General features: G+C 39.3%; 1 protein-coding gene across 1 annotated transcript in view; it reads right to left on the reverse strand.

The window, feature by feature from the left end:
• Window positions 1-19,978, reverse strand: part of DESI2 (desumoylating isopeptidase 2) — a 59,245-nt gene that overhangs the window by 19,126 nt on the left and 20,141 nt on the right. Inside the window, exons 2-3 of the mRNA XM_017532098.2 lie at window positions 2,744-2,816; window positions 156-249 (exon numbers count right to left, since the gene is read on the reverse strand). Coding sequence (XP_017387587.1) covers window positions 156-249; window positions 2,744-2,816 — 167 coding nt within the window. The remainder of the gene's footprint in view (window positions 1-155; window positions 250-2,743; window positions 2,817-19,978) is intronic.

Raw genomic sequence — 19,978 nt, forward strand, 5'->3', positions numbered from 1 at the left:
TTGAGTTATATAAAATGTCAGCAATTAAAACAAAGTTAAAGAGACTCTTTTAACTTCTTGGGTTTGTTTTGATTTATAGAATGAATTCTGTATACCTGAAAACAAGCTATGGCACCTAGACAGTGAGTTTAATAAAAATTATCCTCCCTACTTACTTAAATTTAAATGTTTCTCCTAGTTCAGAAGCATTTCCTGGGGAAATTTCAAATATTCCAGAAAAGGGGTAAGGATGGCCACCATAAGCAAATTCTGCAAAGAGAAAACTCGTAATTTTTAGTATTTATCACATAAAATTTAACCAGAATGCTGCAATTAGCTGTAATTACTGAGGGTAACAGTGATACCATCAAAATATTTTTGTTTATAAAATGCTTTCACAAATATCTCACCTAGCTATTATTTGTATAAACAGTTATCACAAAAGACCCAAAACTCAAATAACAAGACACTCAAAAGTATTTTTGACTGCCATATTTACCTTTCTAATAATGGCAAACAGAGTGACTAACATGCAAAGGTAAATACAGTTCTCTGCATATCTATACCATGCCAATCTAGGGAGGTGGTCAGTTCAGTGTTTTGCAGCTGTCTAAATTACAGTGATCTAATTTCAAACGCATACCTTACTGGAGAAACCAGTAACATTGAGTTTCATGGCTTCTGGGATAAAGACTCTTGGTTTACCTTTGAGTAGGAAGGAATATTACCAAACCTAAAACACTACTCAATTCTCCTCATTTAAGAAAAAAAATAAACTGCTAAATTAACACACATACCTATCCACCCTCCCATCCACAATCTCCACAAGCAAGTCTTTTAGCTAGGAGAAACTATTTTGACTGTACATGCAACTCATCAGATACAAACTCTGGAGAACAAAATGCAGAATAATTTTAGACCAAAAGTTCCTATAATTTTCTGATATCACACTTAAAGAATTCCAAACACATGTTTAAATCAACCTCATCACTTAAAAAATATAACCTTAAAAGGTCTTGGAACAAAGCATAGGAAAGAACAGGCAGATACTAAGTTTACTTTTAATACAGACCTGTCTGAAAAAAGCAACAGTGTAGTTTGAGAAATAAAGTGGTTATTCTGAAATATAATTTTAAAAGTTTTTTAATGACAAAATTTTACAAAATATTGTAGATACTCAGGTTGGAAAGGGTAAGATTATATTTGGATTCTTAACTTTCTCAATTATAGTAAGCAAAGTCACAGACCCATTTATTTAAAAAGCAATCCCTAATTTTCAGGAATATATTAATGTTTGACTCCAGCTTTGCTAAATTTACATGAAGATGTTTTGAAACATGTTTCTAATTATTACTAAATCATTTTATGAAGGGAAGCAATGATTAGGCAGACAATAGAGCAATGAACTAGCATACAAGAACATTTGGGTTCAAGTCCTAGTTAATTATTAGCATTATGACTTTCAGCAGGTTCAGGCCTCAGCTTCTTCAGCTGGAAAATGGAGATGCCACATGCCTTTAACACAGCATGGTCATGTGGTTCAAAACCTGATGGCACTTCAAAAATGGCCAGCATACAAATTCATGAAATACACATGCAAGTTTGGCAAAAGCTAAATCAACCAAAAGAGTAACCCCATAGACTATGATCCCACCCATAGCAATACCTCCCAATCATGAAACTTTCAGCGAGAGCCCCTCAGTGTTTCTTGGGATTATTTGGTAGATGTGAAATAGAGCTTAAATGGCAGATGTTTTTATAGCCCACATTTAATATGCTGAACTGCACCTGGAAGCAGGTAAAATGGAATATAAAAAAACAGTATGACCACCATACTGACACATTTAAGTAAATGTCTTTTCTTTCTATTGGCTAAAATTGGTGTATAGTGTCCTGAGGTAACCCTGAGTAAATTGCAATAATAGACTCTAAGAGGTCACAAAGATTGCCTAGCTGAAGTGAACAAAGGCATTTCTGCTATAGGGTGAGTCTGATTCAAAATAATAGATTAAATTAAATCGGCAATGTGATCTGTCTTAGGCAGACCATTACTGATAGTTACAACTTGATCAGGAGTAGATTATCTTGCATCAAGAGTAGGAATTGGAACAAAGGAGAAAAAAACTGTTGAAAACACAGCTGCTTGGTTTGAGGGACTCCTGACATGTTTATCCTAATAAAGGACAACAAAGAGAATGAAGAGGGCTGAGTTAATGACAAAGGGCACGATTAGATGTATTCAATGGCAGGATTTGCTCAGCAATGTTTTTAGACTTTATAAACTTAGACTTTATAGACCTATAGGTCTACAAACCAAATTTACTAATGAAATTCCCTTAGGAAACTGGTATTTCAAATCTGACACTCTCTAGTACCAACCTTTCCAACCAAAATTATTATTTTTATCATGCTATTTTCGAAGTGCAATGTTTCTTAGGAGCTCCAATATATATGAGCGCAAAACAAATTGTCATTGTATGACAATCACAAAAGGAAAGTATTTTTAAAAACATAGTATTTAGAATAAAAGAAAGTGAATGAAGTGAACGTATACCCTTGTATTTTGAGTACTTTCTCCCCAAATACATTCTACTTTGGGCATTTTTCCAAAACGCAGTATAAATGAATATGGGGAGATTTTCTTCTACTTTTTGGAAGAACATATGGAAGTGGTTAAAAAAAGAGAAAGCACTATAGTTATGATTTTGCAACTCCTTTAAAGCAGAAAATCTTCAGAAAGTATATTTAGACTGTGTACACATACCTCTGCCATATACTTCAATTCCTGAATGAAAAACTCCAATTCCAATGGATGAGGTATATTCGTTCATCCAATACTAAGAAAAAAAGAAAAGATTCAGAATACCTGTTCATTTACAACTCAACTCCACATTACAGAAGTGACTACTCCCAAATCTTTCACTCTGAAACTCCCACGATAACGATCCCGTTGGTGCTATCCCTGTGCCTTTGCCTGTATCACACCCCATCTGGAATGCCTTCCTGGGTCAAAATGATTGTCACAATTTGAGTATGGGCACATTATCTAAGGCTTATAGGGCAGGCAATACAATCAAAAGCTTAATCAGTTTGGGGGGGGGGGAGTTATATAAGCGCTCTCCTGTTAGTGACTTACACACACACGCACACACATACAGTGTCTCCTTTCATGTCTATTTTTCTCTTATCCTAAGCCTTTCTTTTTATTCTCTGGTGAGCTCCCTGAAAGCAGAGATATTGTTTTTCAACAAACATTTATCATATGTATCATGTGTCCTGATTCAGCCAAAAGTTTGATAATAGTAATAATGCTGGAATAAATAATGCACAAAGGTTAGAACAACATTCTTACTTCTTAGCATTGGCATGTATAAACACCTCCCAGAAAAGGGAATATCTGAATGGAGCCTTTAGGAACAAATCAGATCTCCCAAGATGGAAAACTGGGCCAGGGGGCCCATGGGGATAGACAGAAATGCCAGGAAGAGGGAAGAGATGTATACAGGAAATATGATAATTACAGGAAATGACTGTGAAAGGGGTTAAAAAGGTGAACTAGAGGGGGTTAAACCAAGAAGAGCTGACTAAACAAACACTTAGGTAACACACTCAAAAGTGTTGCAAACCTATTGGATTTCTCCCCGGTTAGGGGACAGATTACTTATCGTTAGTTGTTCTAGGTTTACGCAAGTCTTAACCTTGCTTCCAGACTCCTAGCCAGTCTTTCCCAGACCTACACACATTCTCATGCACTGCTGGAAGAAGCATAAATGAACAAGTCAGGTTTTTTGTTTTTTTTTTCCTCTAAAATGTACCGAGGGTGGGGGTAGGGGTGGGGGAGGGGTGGATGAAAATAAGATAAAATGTTTCTGGAAGAATTAAGCAATAATAAACAGATATATGAAAGAGAACAAGAAACTTTCCCATCTAGATATCGAAATATTCATTAAAACAATATGGCACTGCTGCAGGAACACATCCTGGAACAGACCCTTATATATGTAAGAATTTGATTTATGATAAAGGATATATTTAAGATTAATGCAAAGTATGAATTATTAAAAACATTGACAAAACTGATTATGCATAAAAATAAATTCATGTATCTAAAAATTCTAGTGTCTAAAAATTACCATATATGGCTAAAATAAAATAGACTTTTAAAAATTTTAGGTGGCAAAAGACAATCTAAGTGAAGCAAAATCCTATAATTTATAGAGACAAACATCAACAGATATTCAACATAAAAATGTACAATTTTTTATTTTATAAAACTACATAAACAACATAAAAAATACACCAGAAGAGAGAATCTGTAACGGATATAACAAAAGATTCATATGAGAATATAAGTATCCCTCTTATCTGAATTTTTTTAGTTCCTGATTTTGGACAGCCAGACTTTGGATGGCAAGTTAGGAAATGATGGATACTTTTTTATCTGAATCAATTTGATTTTGGAAGGAAAGTGGAAAGACTGCTTTTGGAAGGAAAATGGAAAGACTACATACATTCAGGATTCTTTAAAACATATACACAAATCTATTTAATCCCCGAGTTTGAGCAGCCAAAGTTCAGATATGAGTATACTTGTAAATAAAAGCACCAATAAAAAAAAAAAAAAAAAAAAAAAAAGGAAATTAGTGGCCAATAAGCCTGAACTAACAATCTCAGTAGCAAACAGAAAAATACTAAATTACAACAATCAGGTGACATCCTTTTTTTATCCATCAGATTGGCGCATTTTAAAAAATATATTTTATTGTGTTTTAAGTTTTGGGGTACATGTGAAGAACATGCAAGATTGTTGCATAGGTACAGATTGGCAAATATTAAAAACATTGCTAATACTGGGTATTGGCAAGGGTGTGAGGAAGACATTGCACAAGTGTAAATCAATGACAGTGACTTAACCATTTCACCTTCTGGAATCTACTCTATAGAAATACTAGAACATATGCAAAGACATGTTCCAGGATATTAACTGTAGCTGTCTATCATACTGAAAAACTGAAAACAGTCTAAATATCAATAGAGAAATGGCTAATTATGGTACATTCATATTATAAACTATCAATCAGAAAGAAGAATAAGGTTGACTTGGGAAAATAAGCTGAGTTTATTTTTTTAAAGAAGAAAAAAGAATGATGTAACTCAATAGATGGGTATTTAAAACCACATAAAATAAAAAGATCAAGTCATAATACGTGTAGCATGATCACATTTTTGTAAAATACGTTAGCCTGAGAATATATTTACATGTTAAGTATGGGATGACAAAATAAAACTACCACCAATTGCAACAAAAGAAAGGTCTGAAGCACACTGATCCACTGTTAGCAATTTGGGGGAGAGGAGGACTGTAATGCAACAGTTTCAGTTTTAACTCCATACATTTCAGGATTGTTTTTCTAAATTTGATAAAGAGTGTTACTTTTATAAGAGAATAGGTTACACATAAAAAATCATAAGATTATTAACTGCACTATTATTTAGGTTAGTCAAATGCTGATAACAACCTAAATGTTCATCTATAGGGTCCTAGTTACATAAACTATGATGTATCTACATAATGGAATATTTTTCACCCATAAAAAGAGGGGGAAGGGCTCAGTGTGGTGGCTCACACCTGAATCCCAGTACTTTGGGAGGTTGAGGTGGGAGGACAGCTTAAGGCCAGGAGTTCAAGACACCCCTGGGCAACAGAGAGACCCAATTTCTTTAAAAACAACAACAACAACAACAAAAAATTAGCCAGGTATCTGTGGTCCTAGCTACTTGAAGCTGCAGTAAACTATGATCACACCACTGCACTCTAGCCTGGGGAACAGACCCTGTCTCTAAAAAAATTTTTTAAAGGGGTGGAGGGGTGATGCTATTTAGGAACTAAGAGGAAGAGGCAGTAATTTCCAGGATATATTTGTTAGGGAAACAAAAGCAAGGTACCAACTAATACATGGCAAAGACTTACGCTCCTGAACCTTCTCCTAGGCCCATCTATACAATTACTTGTAAAATCAAGTTTTAGCAAAAAATCTTGCTAATTCAGTTCAGTAAGAATCCCCCAACCCTTGCTATCTGATCACCTATGTATCTGGTCAGGTTCTTCATCCTCCACCATCCCCCGGTGATGTCGGATTACCCTGGAATATTTTCACTAAGAATCATGTTAGGTTGGTTTAGTCAGAAACCCCCTGACCCTTCATGTTTCCTCTTAGAAATTTTCCATCTACTGACCCTCCAACCTCCTCCTTGGCTGCAAATTCCCACTTGCCCATGCTGTGTTTGGAGTTAAATCCAATCTCTCTACTCCATTGCAAAATCCCATTGCCACATCCCCTCTACCTATCACAATGGTCTTGAAAAAAGTTTGCCTTACTATATACTTTAACAAGTATCACTGTTTTTTTTTTTTTTTGACAGTACACTATATACGCGCTTTTGTATGAGAATATATCTACATCTTACAGCCAGCAGCAAACAACTCCTGCAGGCCAAATCTGGCCCAACTTCTGTCTTTGCAAATACGTAATGCAAGCTCATTTGTTTGTCAACTGTCTATGGCTGCTTTTATGCCACAATGGCAGAAAAAGTTTGTGTAAGATCCCTGTCATATGCAAATATCATTTATTTTTTTTTTTGCAAAAAAGAAAAAGAAGAAAAAACCCGGAAAACCATGAAGATAGTTACCTACCAGAGATGGATGAAAGGGAAGAAGGTAGGAGACTTCCTAAGAATATCTTTTTATATATAGTTTTGACATTTGAACCACATAAATGTTTTACACAAAGTTAAATTTTAAAACAGAAAAAGAAGTACACCTCAGAAATAAAGTTAAATAAAAACAAATGAACCTAGTTGTGTATCAAATTGATAAACACACAGAAAATAAAAAAGTAACTTCTGAATATAGTAATCCGTCTATATACCCTTACTGAGATATATTCTAAGGACAAGATGAAGTGCAAAGAAATCCCAATACTAGTGTAATTCTAAAACTATTTTATATGCGTAACATCTTTCAGGCTGACTGATGGCACCATGGATGCTATGGTGACCCCCATGACCTCCACCTCTGGAGGGCCTTCCAGAATTAGAAAACCTGAATTAACTGGAAGACCATGAAAAGCGGAAGAAAGATCAATCCATGTAGCACCTAACTAACTTGAGACATTCTTCTATTGTTTCTTATTCTGGCCTCAAATGATAAAGCCATTGGACTCTGTAACTGACCTTGGTCAACCTCATGACTCCAGACCCTACAACCCCGTCCCAGCTTCAAAAAACCGCCCTAAACTGTAACTTCTGTAACTTTCCACTGCTTACCCCAAACCTATAAAACCAACTCCGCTCCCACCGCCCTCCACTGACACTCTCTTCAGACTCAGCCTGCTGCACCCAGGTGAATAAACAGCCATTAATGAATGAATTTAAAATGCATTCAGAGCACGCATTTTAACATTTGGTGCTGGAAACCCAGAACAGGGGTACTCCTTTGGGGAGACCAGCCTACTGTCCCCGCTCCTGCTCTGGGAAAAGACCCACTTGAGACCTCAACACATCAGATCAGCCCAGCAGCTTGTGCTGAGAGTGCCAAACAGCTCTCTCGCCAGCTTCAGATTAAGTAAGCAGTCTCCCCTGCTTCTTTCTTTTCCTTCAGAGAAGAAGAGACAAATCTCTCCCTCTTTCTCTCCCTTTTCCTTTAAATCTTTCCCCTTCTAGTAGATACAAAGGAGACACTCTTTATCTGTGTAGAGACAGAGGAGACAAGTCTTTCCCTCTCACTCAAAAACTCTGATGTCGGTCACAGACTCGGGATGACAGTCTTTCCTTGGTGTCTGGTCCATCTCGAGGATGCCCGCCTTGATCACTTGCTCACAGCCCAGGAATCAGTCAGGGATGCCTGCTGAAAACCCTGGTAGCTGCTCACTCCTTCCCCTAGTCTCTACTCTTGTCCTTAAAACTTACTCGTTTGTCAAGGGCAGTATTCTGCCTCTATTCCTCTGTCTTCGCCTCTAGCCTGCGTCAAAAAAAACCTAAAACCTCGTCAACTGTTGCCAAATCTGAAACCCAAACGTCTCATTTTTTTTGGTAATATGGCCTGGCCTCAATACAAATGAGACAATGGTTCCAAATGGCCAGAAAATGGCACTTTCGATTCTTCTATTCTGCAAGACCTAAAACAGTTTTTGTCAACAAATGGGCAAATGGTCTAAGGTGCCAGACGTCCAGGCATTTTTTTACACTCCAATCTCCCTAATCCCTGTTCTCAATGCAACCCATCCCAAATTTTCTTTCTCTCTCTTCTGTCCACTCCTCCTGCCTCTGCCAGTAACTCAGAATCGTCCTTGTCCATCGACTCTTCTGACCTTTCTCCTCCCTGCCTGTCTGAACCAGACCCTAATCCAGGCCCTAATCGCCCCCCACAGAGCCTCCCTCCTCTTCCTCTGCCCACACCCCACCTCCTTGCCCCTCCTATCACCTCCCCGCCTCATACCCGGTCCGGCTTACAGTTTAGTCCTGCGGCTAACTCCTCCACCCTGACAAACAATTCCCCCTTCAAGAGGTGGTTGGAGCCGAAGGCATAGTTAGGGTGCATGTTCCTTTCTCTTTATCCGACCTTTCCCAAATTGGCCAACGGTTAGGCTCCTTTTCATCAGATCCTCCAATGCTTAACCCAGTGCTGTAACCTCACCTGGAGTGACTTAAATGTCATCCTTACTTCCACTCTCACCCCTGAAGAACGCTTAATATGCATTTTATCACCCAATCAGCCCGACATTAAAAAGCTACAGAAATTAGAATCTAGCCCTCAAACCCCACAACAGGAATTAATCAACCTCACCTTTAAGGTGTTCAATAATAGGGAAAAATCTGCCCAGCAGCAGTGCATCTCAGAACTACAGATCCTTGCCTCTGCTGTAAGACAGACCCCAGTCACACCACCGGCTCACAGAGACTTCAAAGTGTCCAGACTGCAGCGTCCAGCCGCTCCTCCTGCACCTTGCTTCAAGAGTCAGAAACCTGGACACTGGGCCAAGGAACACCCGCAGCCCAGGATTCCTCCTAACTCCTGTCCCGCCTGTGCAGGACCCTTATAGAAAGTCAAGACTGTCCGGCTCATGTCACTGCTCCCAGAGCTCCAACCCAAAGCTCCTGGACTAAAACCTCCTCAGATCTCCTCAGCTTGGCGGATGAAGACTGACGCTGCTCAAACATCTTGGAGGCCCCCCGGACCATCACGAACATTGAGCTTTGGGTAACTCTTACAGTGGAAGGTAAGTCCATCTCCTTCTTAATCAGCACAGGGCCACCCACCCCACACTGCCTTCTTTTTAAGGACCTGTCTCCTTGGCCTCCATAACTGGGAATTGTTGGCAAGGCCTCCAGGCCTCTCAAAACTCCCCAAGTCTGGTGTCAATTAGGCCAGCACTCCTTTCCACATTCTTTCCTCATCATCCCCACTTGTCCAGTTCCCCTGTTAGGCTGAGATATCCTAGGAAAACTGTCTGCCTCTTTAACTATTCCTGGGCTACAGCCACACCCCTGCCACCCTCCTCCCCGAACTTGTACCTCCCTCAATAGCTCTCCCCCTATCTTAACCCTAGGGTGTGGGACACCACCTCCCGATCCCTTGCTACAAGTCACTAACCCCTTGTCATCCCCTTAAAACCTAACCACCCTTATCCTGCCCCGCGCCAGTACCCTATCCCACAGCAGGCTTTAAAAGGCCTAAAGCCTGCTATCACCCGCCTATTACAACATGGCCTTTTAATTCCTAGAAACTCTCCTTACAATTCCCTTATCCTAGCTGTCCAAAAACCAGACAAATTCTACAGTCCAAGACCTCTGCTGCATCAGTCATAACGTACTCCCATCCACCAAGTTGTGCCAAACCCCTATACAGCTAGTGCTCGACTTACGACCACGATTGGTTCCGACAGACTGGTCGTAACATGATTTGGTTGTAAGTTGAGTAGGCTATATGCACGCAGAGATGGTAGTGCTGCCGGAAGCTGGTCCGCACTGTCATATGCCCAGCTGGGCAACGTTTGCGCTGCCAGACACGGAGCAGTCGTGGCTAGCGATTATGATCGTAAAGTTGAATGATCGTAAGTTGCATAGGTCATAAGTTGATCAATACCTGTGCCTTCCTATCTTCCATACCCCCTTCCACAACTCACTATTTGGTTCTTAACTTCAAAAACGCTTTTCTCTAAAGCCCAAATTTCTTCACCATTCGTTACCTATCTTGGAATAATCCTTCACCAGCAATCATGTGCTCTCCCTGCCAACCATATCCAGCTTACCTTCCAAACCCCAGCCCCAAGCACTAAACAACAACTTCTCTCCTTCTTGGGCGCTGTGGGATACTTGCGCCTCTGGATACCAGACTTTGCCCTCTTAACCAAACCTCTTTATGAACTTACAAAAGGAAACCTATCTGACCCCGTAGACCAAAAATCCTTCCCCCATTCTTCCTTCCATTCTCTAAAAAGGCCTTAGAGACTGCTCCTACTTCAGCGCTCTCCAACTCCTCTCAACCCTTCTGTCTCTACACAGCAGAAATAAAAGGCTGTGCCGTCACAATTCTTACACAGGAGCCAGGCCAACAGCCTGTAGGCTTTTTATCCAAACAACCTAACCTTACAGTCCGGGGCTGGCCCTTCAGACCTATGCATGGCAACAGCTGCCGCCCTGACACTTTTAAAATCCCTCAAAATCACAGGCTATGCCGTACTCTATAGCTCTTACAACCTCCGAAGTTTAGTTTCCTCTTCACACCTTACACACATACTTTCCACCCCTCGCCTCCTCCAACTCTATTCACTATTCATTGAAACCCCCACAGTAACCCTTGCTCTTGGTCCTGACTTCAACCCAGCCTCTCACTTAATACCCAACACGAACCCTGAACCCCATGACTGTATCTCCCTAATCTGTACAGTATCCTCTGCATTTCCCCATATTTCTCTTTTTCCTATTCCAGACCCAGACCACACATGGTTTATTGATGGCAGTTCCTCCAAGCCCAGTTGGTTGACACTGGCCAAAGCTGGTTATGCTGTTGCATCCCACTCACCTATTATCAAGGCTGCCACATTCCCCTCTTCTGCCACTTCTCAGCAAGCTGAACTGATTGCCTTAACCCGTGCTCTTACTCTTGCCAAAGGACTACATGTCAGTATCTATATTAACTCTAAATATGCCTTCCACATCCTTCACCACCATGCTGTTATATGGGCAGAAAGAGGTTTTCTCACTACACAAGGGTCCTCTATTATCAATGTTTCCTTAATAAAGGCCCTCCTTAAGGCAAATCTCCTCCCTGCCAAGGCTGGAGTTATCCACTTCAGAGGACACCAAGTCAAATTCTATTGCCCAAGGAAATGCCTTAGGTGACAAAACAGCGAAAGGAGCAGGGACACCCCAGGATCTCCCCAACAAGGCCAGTATTTTTCCTTCTCATCTATCTCCCCTACGTATTCTTCCTCTGGAAACTTGCTTTACCAGTCACTTCCTACACAAGGCAAATGGTTCTTAAACCATGGAAGTTCCTCCTCCCTGCCTCACAAGCTCACTCTATCTTCCTCTCATCCTTTCATAACTGCTTCCATGTCGGATACAAGCCCCTAACTCATCTTTTTTTTTTTTTTTTTTTTGGANTAACTGGAAGACCATGAAAAGCGGAAGAAAGATCAACCCATGTAGCACCTAACTAACTTGAGACATTCTTCTATTGTTTCTTATTCTGACCTCAATTAATAAAGCCATTGGACTCTGTAGCTGACCTTGGTCAACCTCATGACTCCTGACCCTACAACCCCGTCCCAGCTTGCAAACCTACGACCCCCTCCCAGCTTGCAAAACCCGCTCTAAACTGTAACTTCTGTAACTTTCCACTGCCTACCCCAAACCTACAAAACCAACTCCTATCCCACCGCCCTCCACTGACTCTCTTCAGACTCAGCCTGCCTGCACCCAGGTGAACAAACAGCCATGCTGCTCACACAAAGCCCGTTTGGGGGCTCTTCATTCAGAGTGGGCATTTTAACAGTATGTACTCCAGGAGGTATAGTATGTATTTGTATGTATTAGTGGAAGCGTATGTAGCAAGAGGTGAGCAGCTGTGGATGCAAGGCATCTAGGTTGTACGTTCCTTATAAGAATCTAACAAATGCCCGATGATCTGAGGTGCCACAGTTTCACCTCGAAAACCATCCTCCCTCCCTGGGTCCATGGCAAAACTATCTTCCACGAAACTAGTTTCTGATGCCAAAAAGGTTGGGGACTGCTGTACTATAGTACAGAGCAAGTGGGTACATATACTAATGGTGGGAACCAGAGGTGTCAATGTAGCAGAGGGAGATAAAAACATGGAAAAGTTACAGAAGAACCCTGTGGTACTGGATTTTAACTGGATTTTAACTGGTATTGGATATTTATATACGTATGTGAGTGCATACAGATGAGTGCATATATATATATACATTTATTAGAGTGTGTGTGTGTGTGTGTGTGTGTGTGTGTATATATATATATATATATATATAAAACCTAGCTTGTCCACTGAAGTAGAAACAAGGAACACGCTGTCCAGATCTTGGTTTCTCTTCCTAAAAGGAATCAGGAAATGGTTGATTCCAAGTTAGAGCAAAAAATATGTAGGGTAAGAATTGCTCAAAGAATGATGGACACATGTCAAAATTATAGAGAATCTGGCCTGAAGCTTCCACCTAAGTCAAAGTTTTCCCTAAGTAACAAAAAAGATGAATATGAAAAAGAATAGTGACAATGTATTACAGCATATTGAATAAAAAGATAATCCCAGAGTCCACGGTAATACTTAAAAAAAAAAAAAAAAAAAAGTGAAGTGAGGAAAGCTCTTTTTTTTTTAATAGAAGAAAGCCAGCTAATACAAATAGATGAAAGGGCAAAATTAGGCAATAACCATTTTGTTGCCACCAGTTGAGTCAGGCAAAGATCATGGATGATAAAACCATTATAAAGAAGAAGGTTGTTTAAGAATGATAGACACATTGTCTCAAAGTATCACCTTCTTCTCCCTTGCCATTTTTCCCCTTTTTTTACACCAATGTCACTTGCCACCCCCCACCATTTTCCTTAAATAACAAAGAAAAAAGATACCTTTGCAATGGAAAAATACGGTGAATATCACCTTATCAATACTCAGTGATTAAACTGAGCAATATTAATAGTTAGACCAACTGATACTTATGTGCCTTTGGATGTGATGAAATACAAAAGCTACATTTGCTTTACTAGTTTTCCTGTCAAACCAGAAGGCAACCATAAGGAAAAATCAGGTGGTCTGGACTATGGGACATTCTACAAGAAAACTGGCCTGTTTTTTTTTTTTTTTGAGACGGAGTTTCACTCATGTTACCCAGGCTGGAGTGCAATGGCGCGGTCTCAGCTCACTGCAACCTCCGCCTCCTGGGTTCAGGCAATTCTCCTGCCTCAGCCTCCCGGGTAGCTGGGACTACGCCCAGCTAAGTTTTGTATTTTTAGTAGAGATGGGGTTTCACTACGTTGGCCAGGATGGTCTCAATCTCTTGACCTCATGATCTGCCCACCTTGGCCTCCCAAAGTGCTGGGATTACAGGCATAAGCCACTGTACCCAGCCCTGGCTTATCTTTTAAAATCCCTTATTTCTTTTCCAACATGGAAGTCCATCCTCAAAACAATCATAACTCAATGTTCTGTCACTCTACTACTCCTCAGGGCTTTCCCAACACCGCCCCCCATACACACACCAGGCCCGTGGATTTTCCCCTACACACGATTGGCAAATAAACTTCAAGTTTTGCCCAGGTGGGTATTTACCCTCTGACTCCATCCTTGCTGCCCTGCCCTTGCTCCTCATACTCTCCTTCAGACCCTTCCTCCTGTCTGCTCATACCCAATCTAGTTAATGAAAGTGAGTGGTTGCTTATAGATATACACTTTCTCATACACCATAAAAACAAGAGCTCTCCCTCCACAGTTACCCTACCAAACCCCGCTACAACCTTTAACAGCCACAGCCCTTGCTGGTTCCCTTGGCATTTGGGTCCAAAGCCCCAGCCCCCTCGGAACCCTTTCTCACCTTTTCAGTTTAGACTTCCAGTTCTGTCTAAGCCAAGGACATTTTTTCCCTCTGTGGTTCTTCTTCTTACATCTGCCTTCCTACCAAATGGACAGGCACTTGCACCCTAGTTCTCCTTATGCCCAAAATTCAGTTTGCCAATGGAGACGAAAGCCTCCCTGTTCCCCTTGAGGTCCCGACACGACACAAGTTGGTCATTCCATTGATCCCCTTAATTGCAGGGTTAGGAGTTACTACTGCACTCGGCACAAGCATAGCAGGCCTTACCACTTCAACTGTCATCTTCCGTAGCCTCTCTAATGATTTCTCTACTAGCACCGCAGAATTAACTCAATCACTATCCCTTCTTCAAGCTCAAGTAAATTCCACAGCTGCAGCTGTCCTCCAAAACTGCAGAGGTCTTGATTTACTGACTGCTGAAAAAGGTCTTTGCCTATTCCTAAATGAAGAATGCTGTTTTTATGTAAGCCAGTATGGCCTTGTATATCATGCCATCAATAAATTAAAAGACAGAGCCCAAAAGCTCGCTAATCGGGCAAATGGTTATTCTGGACCTGGCTGGACACTCTCTAACTAGGTGTCATGGCTTCTTCCAATCCTTAGTCATCTCATACCTATCTTTCTCCTTCTCTTATTTGGACCCTGTGTTTTCTGACTAATCTCTCAATTCCTACAAAATCATATTCAAGCTATAACCAATCAGTCAACATGCAAATGCTCCTTCTAACAACCCCACAATATCACCCCTTGTCCCGAGATCTCCCAGCAGCCTAAATTCTTTCCCATTTTTAGGTTTCCGTGCTGCCCCCAATCCCTCTCGAAGAAGCCCTGAGAAACATTGCCCTATCATGCCTCTGTGCCGGCTTTCCTAATATTCCACTGCCCTCCACTCTTTATTTCTTTTTCCTTTATATTACTAATATAAAAAGACAGGAATGTAAGGTCTTTCAGGCTGACTGACGGNAAAAAAAAAAAAAAAAAAAAAAAAAAAGAGCGAGAAAGAGTGGAAAACATCACAAGATATCATGCCAGTTCATGTAAAAATTTTGTTAGGCTTTTTCCAAGCAGTGGTTTCCTTGGCAGCCAACTTCTAGGATGTAAGTTGCCTTTTCCAATTGAGAAATCCCATTGTTTATACAGTTTGCAACCAATAATTTGGTCTGTATACTGCTGATTTCCTTAACAACAGCACCAACAGGTTTTTGTTCCGGATGCAGGCAGCTCTATTTTAAAGTGGCCTATTCTCTTTTTACAGCATAGCTTCTCTTTCAAAATATACAATATTTTTGAAAAAGAGATGTGTATATAATGGTTTGGCTACAAAATCAAAAGGTTTTAACGCTTAGTAAATTGAACGTTTCCATTTAATGTTCAGTATCACTTAATTTAACAATCTCTTCTGTTGAGCAGTAAATAGCCTTCTGAAAGTGATTTACAGTAAATTTTTGTAACAGGAACCCAAATGTTTTATTAAAAAATGGGAAAGATTTTCATGAAAAAAAAATTATATCCAAATGCTGATTTTTGGTCAAGAATTAGGAGGAGAATGAATTTATCATAGTGGGCATCCTAAATTCAGAAATCTTTTATTTTCTGCCTTTTCACAAATGAAAATAATTTCTCCTATGCTTGAGGATTCCATGCTTAGAACTCCTATATGTTGCCTGGGTACTATACTCCTTCAATGTGAAATTCCCTTGTATTCAAGATTTTACATTCTTAAAAATAAAGGTATATTTTGATACATTTTGTAAAGGGCAAACTATAAAAGGAAACTTAAAAGTATATTCCACCCAAAAATTTGGTCAGTAGTTTGGAATTCACTGTAATGTGATGTGGCCGAAATAAAGTTTCTAAAGAAATGCTGACACAGTACAATGAAAATGAGTATCTGCCTGCTTTGCAAGTGGCAGCGTTACCTCCACTGTTAGATGGAAAGTCGAACAATCAGGTCAGGTGTTTCTGCTCGAGATTATAGGAAGCCCACAAGTTGCTAGGAAAATGATTTTTAAACCTAGAGATATATTCCTTTGGACAGTATTAAACAGAATAAGTCCAGCCCTCACTCCTAACATCATCATCAACATTATTACTGTTAGTTTTTAGAAAGAGGGTCTCATCCTGTCGCCTAGGCTGGAGTGCAGATTACAGCTCAGCCTCCTCGAACCCCTGGGCTGAAGCAATCCTCCTTACTCAGCCTCCTGAGAAACTGGGACAAGAGGCATGCACCACCATGCCAGGCTAATTTTTTAACTTTCATTTTTGTGGATGCAGGGTCTTGCTATGTTGCCCAAGATTGTCTTGAACTCCTGGCCTCAAATAATCCTCCCACCTTGGCGTCCACAAGTGCTGGGATTACAGGTGTGAGCCATGCCCAGTACTGTGCTCAGACTCATGGTTATTTTTTGAAGGCTCTGTTTCAATATTCTGTGCCAGGCAAAAATTAATGTTGATGTTGCTTATTCAATGTTAGCAATAATAATCATGACCTCAGTAGTTCATTGTTTTTCACATTTCCTTGTATTTTCTATTCCTAGAAAGGCCCCCCAAAAGTTTAAGAGTTAATTTCTTTATAAAGTTAAAGTAGCAATCTATGTACTAGCTAGAAATCTATGAAGGGACATCTCTACCGACCTAATGGAAATGAAAAGGATTATAAGGAAGACTAAGAACAACTGTGTGTCAACAAATTATATAACTGATATGAAATGGACAAATTTACAAGCTACCAAAACTGACTCAAGAAGATACAGAAAATCTAAATAACCTCTAATGAGAAAAGAACGAACTGGTAATTTAAAAACTACCACAAGGAAAAGCCCAGGACCAGGTGACTTCACTGGCAAATTCTACTAAATTAAACAAGAATCAATACCAATTCTTCAGAAGCTCTTCCAAAATACAGAAGAAAGGGGAACACTTCCCAACTCATTCTATGAGGCCAGGTAAACCTAATACCAAAACAAAGACATCACAAGAAAACAGAGACAATATCTATTATGAAAACAGACTCAAGAATTACATACCATATATTCAAGGAACTAGTTTATATATATATATATATATATATATATATATATATATATATATATATTTACATATTATATATATATAATCTATTCCATCTATTCCTAGTTTAATGAATAGATTATATACATATAATCTATATAGAGGCATGCACCACCATGCCAGGCTAATTTTTTAACTTTCATTTTTGTGGATGCAGGGTCTCACTATGTTGCCCAAGCTTGTCTTGAACTCCTGGTCTCAAACAATCCTCCCACCTTGGCCTCCAAAAGTGCTGGGATTACAGGTGTGAGGCATGCCCAGTACTGTGCTCAGACTCATGATTATTTTTTGAAGGCTCTGTTTCAATATTCTGTGCCAGGCCAAAATTAATGTTGATGTTGTAGTTCTTTGTTTTTCATGTTTCCTTGTATTTTCTATCCCTAGAAAGGCCCCCCGAAAGTTTAAGATTTTATATACATATATATAATCTACTCAAGAAACTAGGAATAGATGGAAATTTCCCTAACCTGATAAAGAACATCTATGAAAAACCTCACAGCTAATATCAAACTTAATAGTGAAAGACTGAATGTTTTCCCTTTAACATTAAAAATAAGAGTGTCTGCTCTTGCCACTCTATTAACACTGTGCTAGAGATTCCAGTCAGAACAAATTACTCAAGAAGAAAAAACTAAAGGCATTCAGACTAGAAAAAAAGAAGTGAAATTATCTCACTTTGCAGATGATATGATCTTGTATACAGGAAAATCATAAGGAATCGACTAAAAAATTACTAAAACTAATAAATAAGTTCAAAAAGATTGCAGGGTACAAGATCAATATACAAAAATTGATTGTATTTCTATACACTATCAATAAGAAAGAATGAAATTAAGAAAACAATTTCATTTACAGTTACATGAAAAATAAATGTATGGAAACATTTAAGAAGCTCATAACTTGTATCTGAAAAGTACAAAACATTATTGAAAGAAATTAAAGAAGACCTAAATAAATGGAAAGACATTCCATGCTCATGAACTGGAAGACTTAATACTGTTAGGGTGGTAATACTCTCCAAATTGACCTGAAGATTCACTTCCATTCTTGTCAAAATCCGAGCTGCCATTTTTGCAGAACCTGACAAAGTTTAAAATTCATATGGAAATTCAAGGGACCTAGAAGAGGCAAAACAGTCTTGAAAAAGTTATAGAACTCAGACTTCCTGATTTCAACATTTAGCACAGGGTATATTACTGGCATAAAGACAGACATACAGATTAATGGGATACAATTCAGAGTTCAGAAATAAGCCCCTACATTTATGGCCAACTGATCTTCAACAACGGTGCCAAGACAATTCAGTGGGAGAGAGTCTTTTCAACAAATAGAACTGAGACAACTGGATATCCACATGCAAATGAATGAAGCTGGTCTTCTAACTCATGCCATATGTAAAAATTAATTTAATGGATCAAAGACCTAAATGCAAGAGCTTAAATTATAAACTCTTGGAAGAAAAGATAAGCATATCTTCATGATCTTGGATTAGGCAATGGCTTCATAGATATGATGCCAAAAGCAAAAGCAACAAAAGAAAAAAATTGGTAAAATGAAAGCAAAATTTAAAACTTGAGTGCTTTGAAGAACACTATCAAGAAAGTAAAAAGGCAAACCACAGCCTGGAAGAAAATTTTGGCAAGTCATATACCTAACAAGGTACTTACATGTAGAATACATAAAGAACTCTTAGAACTCAACAAGACACCTAACCCAACTAAAAAAAATGGGCAAAGGATCTAAAAAGACGTATTTCTTCAAAGAAGATATGCAAATTAATACCACCATTATCTATCACGTCACGCCCACTCAGATTACTATAATCAAAGACAGATAATAAGTGTTAGTGAGGATGTGGAGCAATCAGAACTCTCATACATTACTGGTGGATATGTACCATGGTACAGCTGCCCTGGAAAACAATTTGGCAGTTTCTCAAAGAGTTAAACCTAAAGTTACCATATGACCTAGCAATTTCATTCCTAGGCCTATGCCCAAGAGAAATGAAAATATATAGCCACATAAAAACTTGTAATTAATGTTCACAGCAGCATTACTTATAATAGCCAAAAAGTGGATACAACTACGTTTATCAACCCATTATTAGATAAATAAAATGTGGCATTAGCCATAAAATGCAATATTATTTCTCAATAAAAAAATGAGGTATTTGATGCATGCTACCACAGGAATGAACCTTGAAAACATTATGCCAGGTGGAAGAAGCCAATCACAAAAGACCACATATTACATGATTCCATTTATATGAAATGCCAGAATAGTCTACACAGAAGGAAAGTAGATTAGTGGTTCCATGACTTGGAGTTTGGAAAGACATGGAAAGTGACTGCTAATGGGTATAGGGCTTCTTTCTAAGGTGATGAAAATATTCTAAAATTAATTGTGGTAATGATGGCTTCACAACTGTGAATATGCTGAAATTCACTGAACTGTACATTTTAGATAGGTGTACATTGTATATAGTTCATCTAGTATATGAAATCTCAATAAAGCTGCTAATAAAAAATAAAGACTGTTATGAATAGAAGTAAACTAAATCAGCCGGGCATGGTGGCTCATGTCTGTAATCCCAGCACTTTGGGAGGCTGAGGCAGGTGGATCACCTGAGGTCAGGAGTTCGAGACCAGCCTGATCGATATGGTTATGGTGAAACCCTGTGTAAAATTACAAAAAAAATTAGCCGGGCATGGTGGCATATGCCTGTAGTCCCAGCTACTTGGGAGGCTGAGGCAGGAGAATTGCTTGAACCATGGAGGTGGAGGTTGCAGTGAGCCAAGACCACACCACTGCATTCCAGT

The sequence above is a fragment of the Cebus imitator genome, unplaced genomic scaffold, assembly GCF_001604975.1.
Source record: "Cebus imitator isolate Cc_AM_T3 unplaced genomic scaffold, Cebus_imitator-1.0 Scaffold75, whole genome shotgun sequence".
NCBI lineage: Eukaryota > Metazoa > Chordata > Mammalia > Primates > Cebidae > Cebus > Cebus imitator.